Raw genomic sequence first — 12550 nt, 5'->3', positions numbered from 1 at the left:
ACTTTTGAATTGCTTTCATGTCTTTAAACAGAGCTGAAATACTAGCAAAGATAAAAGTAAAATAAATCCTGTTATTTTGACTCTACTCTGAACATGAGTTGCTAAGGGAAGCAGCTGGAAAAGAAGCTTTAATACAGTGCTATTTTGGTTGAAATTATGCTTGTCAGTGTTCTTACTGTTAACATGCATTAAGAAAGTTAAGGGTTTATATAATGAGCCCATTAAATTTGAAGTTCAAGCTGCTTCGCCATACTGTGTTTTTCTTGATGCACAATGCCAGCTTCTAATGTATTGGAGTACACAAATGTTCCAGAGGCTGGTGGGAAATTGTAAAAGTACATTATTAGGGAACAACAGAATTGCAGGCTTAAAATAATTTTTTTTGAAAGCTCTGTACATAGATGTCTCCCTTAGCCAAAGAGGTGTTGCGACTTTTCATGTCAAGCCCAGCACCAATTGTAGAGGCTCTGAGGATGAGCACGCCTGCGCTTTTTACTTGTGTTACATTCAGAATCTCCACACACTGTATTTTTTAGATGTGACAGAAGGGTAAAATTAAGTAACATCATTGCAACATCCTTCTTGGATGCATTTAGTCCTACAGCAACAGCATTTCATTCTTGCATTGAGTCCATTAGGATTATTGCAGCTGCTTTGCTTTTGAGGAACTAATTGTCTTTTGTGATTGTATCAGTATAGTACAACTGAAATCCTGAGAGAAAGCTGTGTAATATCTAACCATTTTATTTGTAAAGAGAGACCTATCATACAGGACAAACGTGTGGCATCTTATAATACACTCTGCTCTATCAGACTATTAAAGGAAAGTTGGATAATGCAGTTCAGTTATTTCCTGTCTGCAAAGCCGGAGTTGAGACAAAATTTCTGGTTCAAAACACCTCAGTAATGCAGAAAAATCTATTCAATTCTATTATTAGAAAAGAAGCAGCAGTGTTTGATCTTTCTTTAATCTTCTCATGCTCTTTTAATAGCTCCAGTCTTGGTGATGCATGTGTTCCTTTGACTTGTGTCTCTTATTGTATTGTACCACAAATTACAGGTTTTCTTCCTGTGCTGTTGGTCCATGGTGAAGTGAGCTCTTTGTGTCCTATAGTCTTTAGCAGCTTTTTCCTGCCTACTCTGCAGTGTCAAAGAGAACTGTTTGCCACATGTGGAAGAGACAGCTATGCTTAAATCAGATAGAATATTTTGATGTGGCTACGGTTTAGTATAATCACTTTTTTTCGAACAAGGCTGTGCTGAGAAACGATGCATTACAAGAACATACTGGCAATAGTACATAAAGAAATAAAACCAGACTAATTTAAGAGCCCAATAAAATTGACTGTGAACAGTTTTCCATACTCTGTGTGCATGTTCTTTAGGGAGAAAGAATCCTGTGTTGCTGTTAATCTCTTTGAAACCTTCAAGTACTTTGTTGTTGTAAGCATTGAGCTTGCCAGCTTTTGGCAGATAATTATTTTGTTCTCTTCCAGATTGAACACATTCAATTCAGTCTTCACATTCAGAACAAGAAATTTGTCTTGGGTGGTGGTTTTTTTTTTTTTTTGCTCACAGTTCAGTAAACACTTAGGAGCAGGTAATGTTGTAATTTGCAAGTGTTCACAGAGCAAATGGGAAGCATTTTGAGGACTAAGATGAGAAATGCATTAGTATGTGCAATGAATGATACTTGCAAAGGCTTGGCATAGAGGAGGCTATTCAGATGGGGAAAATTCATTGTGATCCAAAAGTAAAAATACTTGGAAAATAGTGAGAAAAATGTTCCCTTTCTCTCCTGTCTATAAAATAATTGTTGTAACGTACGGTCCTCAAAATAGAAGTATTAAATGAAGCAATCTGAAAACCAGAAGTACTTTTCAATTCTGCTGCTTCTGGAAATCTTTTCTTCTTCTGACTTAGGACATTTAACTACAGACAACATAGTTAAAACAGGGATTAATTTAGAAAGAATGCTGAGACTTATTCAGGGAGAGGGCTGAGATATTCTTGAATGACTGTACAATGTACGGCCTTCTGTCCAGAACAAGAACAACCTCATAAAAGAAATAAGAAACTTTGTGTACCATATTAATAGGACCCATCCTCTCTTTCTCTTGGAGCTGTGAAAGGCTTTTTCCCACTGCTTGCTATTGTGTTACAACACTAATACTCTGTCACTTCTATTGTGCACACATCTCTGAACCCAGAAATTTCTATTCTTAATTTAAACAAAACCAGCTGTGCCAGATGAAAAGTCCGAAAAAAGGACCATATGCACTCACTCACTGGTTCTACTGGTTCTACTACTAACGTACTTCTAGTACGTTACAGAGGGGCTTTATGAACTCAGGACAATCATGCTGCAAAAATGGTTTAAAAAATGCATGATGGAAAAAAGCTGACACTGTTTTAATGCATTGCACCACTGTCACCACAGTAACACTGCATTCAACTATGTTTGAACACTGGTAACAAACTAAGTATTTTAATTCTTATAAAGGGAGAATTAAGAGACCTTTTCTCTTACAGTGCCACCATTGCGTACTTTCTGCAGCTGCTGCTTATTTTCTTCCACACCCTCTCACTGTTGGTGCTGTTCCTGTGCTGCAACCCAGCTATATTCAGAGCAGTTAAAATCATCTAAAAGGACAGAGTGAATATTTTAGCTCTTTTAAAGAATTGTTTCATGTTCTGATCTCAGATTTACTTTATTTATGTTACTGAAGTTTTCTTCTGCACTGGTACACCTTGCAAATCCTACCTTTTTACCAAAGCCAAATAGGTTCTGATAATAGCGACATGAAAGAATTCAGAATGTGGAAAGAAGGCTAAAGAATTAGTTACTTTAGTGCTACTCCATGAGTTAAAGTCAAAGATAAGAGGAGGTACACTGGTGACTATGAAAGAAAGGGGGGAACCCCCCCCACAGTTCTGTTGTATTCTCCAGCCACAGTGGTTCTAAAACCAAAATTCAACAAGTTTACTAATGGGGATGACTCCCATTTTCCTCTTACCTGTTTTACTGATCCCAGATTCCTAACTATCCTTTCTGAGTGCATCTGATTTAATACCATCTTCTCTGAGTGTGTCAAGTATTGAAGAGTTGAACTTACTTCCATGACTGTATTCTTTAACAAGAATCAAAGCTATTGCTAGCTCTGCATTATTGCAAAAAGTTTAAATTTTCAGAAGTATGAAGTGGCCCTATTGTATTTCAAAGATTTTATGTTGTTGGACAAAACTGTAAGCTGATAAACTGTGTGGTGAAATCATTATGAATACTCTGTGCACAGGGAGCTTGAGAGCTCTATTAGCTTAAGAAATAGGTTTTGGAATGTTTTTATTAGACCTTTGGGAGCTGTATGGAAAACCCTCTAGACAGCTTGGTGAAACACTGATAATTAGCATGTGGGGTTTTTTAGTCCAACACATAATTGTTTTGTCTTGTGGTATTTTAGAACTAGAGGGTCTTATTTTCCTGTTATTGCTGACAAGAGGATTGTCATTGTACATAATGAACAATTTCCTTTGTGGAGGGAGGGGAGAAATGGGGTATTTCATGTGTCTTAAAAATTGTTTTACCTGGAAAGGGCTATATTAGGAACATATTAATAAATGGATTATTTGGAATGCACTGTGACTTTTTCAGCTATAATGTGGACTCTAGGAAGGCTCAATCCTTTATACAAAAGCTATGAAGGGTGTTATGCCTCAAAATGCTGGTGATGGCAATGAAGGAACCCTATGCACACCCTCAGGAATTAATTGTGATGATAGTTTGTTTTCTTTTCTTTCCATCTTTATAGGCATATGAGAGGAGGTTTCCTACATGTCCTCTGATCCCTATGTTTGTAGCCAGTGACACTGTAAATGAATACAAGAGTGAGGATGAAGCTATCCATGTGATTGAACGGCGCTGTAAGCTGGATATAGATGCACCACGGCTATTGAAAAAGGTGATTAGGTTTGAAGTGCCTGTTTTATACTTTTATGTATCCTTTCACATGAATATCGTATCTTAACAGAATCTATGTCATCTTCCTCAGATTGCAGGAGTGGATTATGTCTACTTTGTCCAGAAGAATTCTTTGAACAGACGAGAAAGGACTTTGCATATAGAAGCCTACAATGAAACCTTCTCTAATAGAGTCATTATTAACGAACACTGCTGTTACACAGTGAGTAACAGGCTCTTGGTGGTGCTACAGATGGAATGAAGACAGTGTTTAGATTTCAGGACTCATAAACAGAAGTTGGGTTGTTCTTGGCTTTTGCCTTGCTAGAAAAAATAACCAACACGTTGCCATGAGTGATAATTGTTGTTAGTGTTAAATGTAACACACTTGCTTGAAGAACTGAAACAATTTTGGCACCCTCTTGCTTGAGCATCTTCTCAGAGCAGAACACAACATAATTTGCTGTGTTTGACAGCTCTGTTTAGGCAAATCTGCGGTCTGTAATAGCAGTGTGGGACTTGGTGAGGTTGATGATACCCTGACAGAACTGTTAAAGGAAAGTTCAACGTAGCTTATTTGCCTTCTGCTCAGCTCAGACAAATGTTCATTGAGTCAGCTATGTTTTAACCTAATTCTTTCCATTGTTCTTGGTCTTCAGTGCAGATGTTTTCTGATACAAAGGATTCCGGTGGCATGCTTAGTGCTATGCTCTGGTCATTTTTTTTTCTGAATGGCTTAGCTAAGCGTGTGAGCATTATACAGCACATGTATATAGCAGTAAAACTTCAAATGGATGTTAAAGGTCAAACCAAAGCTAGCAAATGAAACCGATTTATTTGTATTGTAGCATTCTTTTTATGTGCAGGTGATAACATTTTCTGTTGTGTACAGAACCATGGCTAAAAGGTCACTGGATGTCAAACCCACTTGGCATTATTATCTGATTTTTTTATTATTATTATTTCTGCAATTATTTCCAGTGTACATTTAAAAATACTTTTCCACCTGCAACTTTTCTGTGAAAGCTCTGTTTAAACAGGGGAAGCGCTATACAGGAAAGTGCATGTGGTAAATACGTACAAAACACAACACTTCTCCTTGCCCTTGCTCTACTCAATCAAGAAATTAATAGGTAAATACAAAACCAGAATTCTAATTCAAGAATAAACTGTTTTTAATTCATTCCTATTAAAGTTATTTTATAATTGAATTTATGGAAGGACAGGAAGATTCTTAAATGTTATGATGATGATTTGTACTTATTTAAGCTGTACAAGCTATTCTTCTAACCTCCATTCCCTAATGCAGAAGAAGCAAATGAAGGGAAATGTGGTTTTTTTCTTGTTTGTTGTCTTGTTGTAAAGTGTTGATACTGTTCCCAGTCAATTTAAGCATGTTTTGAGGGGGAGGGGAACCTTAAGGCATCAGGACACTTGCATGCCCAGAAATCCAGCCTTCTCTGATGTTTGTATAGCTAGAAATTCAGAGCCCAGCCTGGAAATTTCTTAGACAAGTCTTTTTTTAGCTGAAGAGAGTTTAGAAAATGGCTTTCCTTCAGAGGATCATCATCAATCATAGAATCATTTAGGTTGGAAAAGACCTTTGAGACTGAGTCCAACTGTAAGCAGTAACATCTCTGTTTCAGGATCATCTCTCAGCAAACTAAGATGAAAGCTAAGAAGAAAGTTGGGAGTGCTTTAAGATAGCTTATTCAGCTGTCAACCAAATGAGTTGTTTACGCTTCTTTCTGTAGCATTATCATAGGAGAACAAAGTAAAATAGTTTTAAATCTACAAAATACTAAGGTACTTCATAGGTCAATGAGGGAACGATTTATTGCAGTATGTCTGTTGCAAACATGTCTAGACTACAGTGCTTGGAAATGCTTACGCTGTACCTGCTGCAGTCCTCAAGCTATCTGGCCTTGGTCTATCAGCCTAACCTGCAGCAGCAGCAAGTTTGTTGTGGAGTATTTTACCCTATTCCACAGATACACTACAGTCACAGCCCATATCTAGAATGAGATAGTGTTAATTGTATAAATGTGCTAGTCCTTTGGCTCTTGGCTGGTGCACTAGTATTTCTCCACCCTCTCCTTTCTTTTTTTCTTAACAAGAAAGTGCTGTGCTAGCCATGGGACTATAGGAGGGCTTCTCAGCTTTTTGTTCTTTAGTGTTACCTTTTCCAAACTGTGTTTTGCAAATGAAGCAAAAGACTGCAGATTCCGCTTGAATGTTTTTGACTATGTAAACCTGTAAAACGAGAAACAGTCATTTCAAATATTGTGAGGAAAAAAAAAAACACTAAATGGGTAACTAAGCTGCATGACCTCCTTTTAACTAATAGGTTCATCCTGACAATGAAGACTGGACCTGTTTTGAACAGTCAGCAAGTCTGGATATAAAATCTTTTTTTGGTTTTGAAAGCACAGTGGAAAAGATTGCCATGAAGCAGTACACCAGCAATATTAAAAAGGTGAGCTTGCAGTCATGAAGGAGGTGCCTGGATCCAAGTTACCAAAAGACAATGTAGCTGCTGCTAAGTAACAGGCTGCTCTGCTCAAAAAGCTGGGCTGTTTACTCTTTAGCCTGGGGCAGCATGTGTGTGTAGGTCTGTATTTTCAAGTGGAATCTTTAGAGAGGTCTGGCCACTTACTGGGTTTTCAGCCCAACCCTTTCTGTATCTAAATGAGTGGTTTTAGTAGCTGAAATAAATTTTCCTTTTTGAAGGGGAAAGAAATAATAGAATACTACCTGAAGCAACTGGAGGAAGAAGGAATAACTTTTGTTCCTCGTTGGACTCCTCCTGTTGCATGTAAATTGGAGAGCAGTACATCCCATGCAAGACGTCCTGTTTCACCTGCTATTAATATACCAGACTCTGCCACAAAGGAGGGCTTGAACAATAAGGAGATTCTCAACACTTCAAGCAGCCCCTCAGAGCCCACAGCAGGAACGCCTGATGGTATGGTGGTCTGACTTGTTTTAGTGGGGTTCTTTGTACTGGAGAGGCTCTCAGCACTGTGCTGCTTCTCATGGGCAGCCAAAAATCTTCACATTGGCTCTTTGTTTGGTAACATACAATGTTAAATTGCAGGCTTGCAAAGCAGTAACTTGTGGGATAGCTTGGATAGCTGTTATGGGATGATCTTTTTAGTAAATGAAGATCAGATATGAGTGGAAAAATTCTTTGCTGATCATTACGTTGCAAATGAATGGCATACTTCTTGCCCTGAAATTCAGGGGTGGGTATAACTGTAGGAATAACAGGGAGGAAAGGGCTGAAGCTTCCCTGGACACAGTCTTCTGTAGTATCTTCCTTCCCCTGTTAATAAGGGAATTGGGGAGAATTCTTGCACTGGGAGATTTAGATCAAAGCTTCTCTAAGTACTTCCAGAAGCAGCAAGCCCTATGATGCTATGAATTGACAAATCTGAATATACTGGCAAAATGCTTTTGTAAATGTCTGGGTTTACTCCTCTTAGTTGCAGAAGGAGAATTAATCTTCTTGGTTTACCATTAAGATGTCTGTGTATATTGCCTTACTCATCTTTTCATTGATTTAAAGAAACTCTATTCAATTCTGACTGCACAGAACAGAGCAGCTGCTTCTAAGCTTGAGATATCAGCATTTAAGATCCCTTGCTACCTTGACTAGGTCAGTTCAGGACCACTCTAATCACATGTACATCTCCTTTTAGACAAGCTAGATGCAGACTACATCAAGCGATATCTGGGTGACTTGACACCAATGCAGGAAAGCTGCCTCATTCGACTGAGACAGTGGCTCCAGGAGACGCACAAAGGCAAAGTAAGTTACTGTTGGTCTCTTGTGGCTCTATCTCCAAATGTGTGATATACAAGGTGGACCTGATGAAACATCATGCCACATGTCCTGTGGCTAATTGTTCCTGTTAAGTGGCCCTCCATGATCAAAACCTAAATTAAGTCTATAGAGTGGCAATAGAAGTAGTTCATTGTGACTGTCCCTCTGACTTTGCCAGCTGAGGTGCTTAAATGATTAGCGTGACTGCCTCTCAGAATGTCAGTAAAACCAGCACAGGGGAATAACATTGGTTTTGTAAGTCTGCCTGGTTCTACAATACCTTATTTTTACATTTGTTTGTTTTGGCCAAACATCATATTCTCAAATCTATGACCCTAAGTGCAGTACTGAAGGGGAAGCAATGTGGCCAGTTAAATCACTGATAGCAAGGCTGGGGGTTTTCCAGTGGCTTGTGATTTGCATGTGTGTCTCAGCTTCCTTTTACTTAGCAATGAAATACAGTCTGTGTACTTAGCAATGAAATACAGTCTGTGTTTTGTCCCTAGATTCATTTAAATTGGACTGACTTAGTATGGTCATACAGGTGTAAATAATTATGTTAGAGTTCATGAAATTTTTATATCCCTTATGTGAAGGTAGCTGCAGTACCTGACAGGGCTCATGTTTTTGTTGCAAACAAAGACTGATTTGCTTGAGTAACTTCCAGCGTTACATACCATCCTCTTGGATTGGTGCAGGGCTGCACGTTTTTCAGCTTCTGTTGGGTTTTTTTTGTTCTTGTTTCAAACCTTGGATACAAAATTGGGTTTGTGGAGTTTTTTTAGTTTGTTTTTTTGTTTTTTTGTTTTTTTTTTTTTTTTAATAGATCCCAAAGGATGAGCACATTTTAAGATTCCTGCGTGCTCGGGACTTCAACATTGATAAAGCAAGAGAGATCCTTTGCCAGTCGCTGACATGGCGTAAGCAGCACCAGGTAGACTATATTCTAGACACCTGGAACCCTCCTCAAGTACTTCAAGATTACTATGCAGGAGGCTGGCATCACCATGACAAAGGTATGCTCTATAGGGTGGATACTGAATAGCCTTTTTATGTTCTGAATTAAAGGTGATAGTTGTCCCTCTAAACTAGAGGTGACTGGAAAGATCGTTAGAACTTCTCAGTTGTTATGTACTAAATGCATTTAAATTGATGTTGCCAGCTCCTTATTCGGTGGAGGCAGACTCCCAGGTCCTAATCTTTCTGACTAATACTGACATATTTAACGCTCTAAAGACCTCTGTTTTGCCAGTAGCTTAAAAAACCTACTAATTGCATTTCTGTAGTGCTCTGAGATGCTTAGAAGGGTGTTAAGCAAATGCTGAGTATTCTCTTTCAGTGATTAAAAGGTGTTTGTAAATAAGTACTTCTTTCTAATCAACTTATTTCTGATGTTGTATAAGTCTGCTGATGGCATAAATGAATACTTATTTGGCATTACAATCAGCTTAATGATAAGTGGGATGTTGCAAAACATCAAATAGAGCAGGTTTATTTAAGGAGGGAAGAAGATTTGGCTGAATTCCCTTTGTGTGGTGATATATGGCCAGATCTTTAAAACACTGCCTGTGTTTAAAACTATGCCTGACACTCCCCTATCCCTCCGCTTGCTTTATCATGCACTGATCTTGTTGCTAATACATACATAGAAATGAAACGTTTTGGGATTTGTTGCTTGAGGCAAGCTGGGCTCTTTAGATAAGGAAATGATCTCTTACTGTGAGCTATCTGTGTTCTGATTTAGTCTTTTCCCTACTAGGCACCGTTGTTTCTGCTAGCTCTTCCTGTTACAAGAAGCATATGAAACAGGACAGGATGCTGTCAGCAGTAGTGGCCAGGAGACAGGGAGGACACAGCAGAAGTTTAATCACTGTAAAGCTGAAGAGCTTGAGTGGCTCTCCCCTGCTGCTTTGGGCTTGACAAGCCTCAAACTGAGAAAATGGAAAATGAGAATATGCTTGTAAAGATTGTAGGGAAAAAGACCTGCAAATAAGTTCTCCCTTTCTGTCAGTTCCTTGTCTTTACTTTGCAAAGACTTCCTCTGTCAATAGCACATAACTGGGTCCTGCCAGTGAGTAGAAAGGTGCAGAATGCATCAAAGGATTGTTTTAATGTTTTTCTGAAGTTCTTCAGTCTTGTGGTGAACTTCATGCCCCGCTATCTTCCCCTCCAGTTCCTTTGATCTCTTTTGCAGCATGTCCACAAATAAAGCATGGGTTTGTCAATAATGGAAACGGTATTTCAAAGCTGAGCAATTCTCTATAATTTAAAATTTTAGTGGTAGGTTCTTTTTTTAAACCCTCTTTTCTCGTATTGCTCCTTTCCTCCTACGTATGCTAAATGTGCCAAACTTAAGCTAGCTGAGTTCTGTATAGCTTTTAGTGCTAAAGCAAAGGCAGCAGTGATTATGAAATGTGTTGTCTAGAATGAGCTATTAGTGCAAAAGAATAAAAGTTATTATTTTGGCTTGCAATTAGCACAGTTTTCTATACATCTGAGTGGCTTTTATTTTGACAGGAATTCAAATCAAATGGGTTTTTAAATCACAAAGCTCTAATGGAATATAAAATATACAGTGATAATACAGCACTGTCAGCTGAGACTTTCCTTCATGTGTCATTTGGGTGGACCAGGGTTAGTAAGCTATGAGTTTGGTTTTGGATACATGTGCATCTGTGAGGGAGGTAGACCTGCTATGAAGCTTAATAGCACTTTTTGTTTAGTGTTTCAAAAGCTAAACAGTACATTCCAAGATAAGTGTGTGCTGATCTTAAAATAACATTTTCTTTTAGACCACCTGATAAAATACAACATACTGTGAACTTTCATGGGGGTAGTGTCTGCCAAATAAATAATGTGCCTTGACTCTGCAGTTTTGGTTGTTTGGTGTTTTTTAATAGCATATCTTGACAGTTTCTTTCCTTGTGTCCCAAAGGACTTAATGATAATTTGGTACCTCTCTGCAGTTGTTGTAGGGAAGTAAAGCTAAACAGACAACAAGACTTCAGGGAGATTTTTATGTAGAAAGCTTTTTTTTTTGTGTGTCCCAGCATATTCAGTTTTACAAGTTGGTGGTTATTTAGTTTGTGTACTAGAATAGATGGAGCAAAGCTTAAAAAAAATGCATCACAGCTTCATCACATCCTCACAGGAGGATGGAAGCTGTTTTGGACAACTAGCTCCTATTGTGAAGAGCCAGAAATGCAAGCTTTGATTCTCAAATTCAGCCAATGCAGTTGTTAAGCTTAATGCTTTTGTATCCTGGATAGTATCAGGATGCCCCAGTATGCAACAAGATGACCGTGAAAAGGCAGCGCTTTGAATCCAGAGGGTCCGTATGAAGCTGATCTCTGGAACAGAGTCAGTTCTCACCAGGCTTAACCTGCATAAGTGAGGCTGTGTGCCAGTTCCGCATAGTATGTAATGACATAGCTGAAAGGTGTGACTTCAGCAAATACTGCAGAAAGCAAGTCTCTGGGTTAACACTTTGTTTCGTCCAGAACTCAAGGTAGCTACTTTTCCAAAAATGTTGCTGTAAGCTATCCAGAGCAGTATTGTCATGTGTGATAGAAGGCTTACAGCCTTCATTGCAACTCTTTAGTTATGCTAATGGACTAAAGTTTTTCCTGTATCTTAGCTGTCCTGGAAGCTAATTATAGTCCTGTGTCTTTAACTGTGTATACCAATATCTTCTGTGTACCAGTGTACATGTTGAATTCCTTAGACCTTTCCTTGCAAATAGGGGAGCTATTTTTGCATCACGATGTGTCCATTAAACTTTTGCAGTTCATTTACAGGCAATCTTTTGGTGTAGCTGGACAGGGTAAAGTTTATATTGCCATCTGCTCCAGGTTTTCCCTTTTCCAGCTGTACAACAAAGTTTGAATTGATTATGGCTTGTTTCCATTGGGATTTTTAGCACAAAACTAGCTTGCTCAAATTGTCTATTGTTGTAAAAATAAAAGGTTATGCTGATCTGTTTGTTGTCATTATTCAGATGGTCGCCCGCTGTATGTGCTGAGATTGGGACAGATGGATACCAAAGGCTTAGTGCGAGCTCTTGGGGAAGAGGCCTTGCTTCGATATGTAAGTATTTTTGGAGCCAGCAAGTTGCTAACAATGTGATATTTTCATTTAGAAATTTCCTCCTCTGCCAGAACATTCATCACTCTGGATATTTTGATGTACTCTTTGGCCGTCTGTTTCTGGTTTGAATACATCTGAAAGCTCCTGGTAGCTGATCTTCTGCATTCTTTCCAACTGCAAACTGATGGCGGAAAGGCGTAGTTCTTGGCAGCTCCTGTAGTTAGGGGTTAGCATTTTCTCATTCTTCTGCAGTTTGTGCAGTGCTTCAAGTCTCTGCATTTGTACAGAAGAGAAAATGCCATGTTCATATTTTGTCAAGCCTGTATTCAAGGATAAGAATAATTTGTTTTTAAAGAAAAAGTACTTGCCTGTAATTTTGCCTTCTCTAAAGGCATCATTCAGACTGTGTTATTGTGGATCTGCTCAGTTTCCAGGCAGAAAGCTGGCAGAATTCCAGGTTTGCAGTAATTTTTTTTGACTCCTACTAATGACAGTCATGGTCATAGTAACCACTAGAAGAAGGGGCTGGATTTTACTTTTTCTCTTCCAGTGGCATTTCCAGCCACATACTAAATTTTGTTTCTTTGCCCTAGTTCTGTTTCAAGGTTACGTTCTTTGACTTAAAAAGGGGCTTTAATTTCTGAGTAAAGAGGAAATCAGTGCTTAAAGGAGCAGAAGTT

At 38.6% G+C, this 12550-nt stretch overlaps 1 protein-coding gene across 3 annotated transcripts in view; it reads left to right on the top strand.

The window, feature by feature from the left end:
* Nucleotides 1-12550, top strand: part of SEC14L1 (SEC14 like lipid binding 1) — a 43593-nt gene that overhangs the window by 21219 nt on the left and 9824 nt on the right. For all 3 annotated transcript variants that reach the window (XM_030014899.1, XM_041123654.1, XM_030014900.2), the window contains exons 3-9: nt 3810-3959; nt 4050-4181; nt 6306-6434; nt 6689-6923; nt 7660-7769; nt 8611-8800; nt 11782-11870. In XM_030014899.1, coding sequence (XP_029870759.1) covers nt 3810-3959; nt 4050-4181; nt 6306-6434; nt 6689-6923; nt 7660-7769; nt 8611-8800; nt 11782-11870 — 1035 coding nt within the window. The remainder of the gene's footprint in view (nt 1-3809; nt 3960-4049; nt 4182-6305; nt 6435-6688; nt 6924-7659; nt 7770-8610; nt 8801-11781; nt 11871-12550) is intronic.

The sequence above is a fragment of the Aquila chrysaetos genome, chromosome 5 (genome assembly GCF_900496995.4).
Source record: "Aquila chrysaetos chrysaetos chromosome 5, bAquChr1.4, whole genome shotgun sequence".
NCBI lineage: Eukaryota > Metazoa > Chordata > Aves > Accipitriformes > Accipitridae > Aquila > Aquila chrysaetos.
This window is presented reverse-complemented; position numbering and strand designations above follow the sequence as displayed.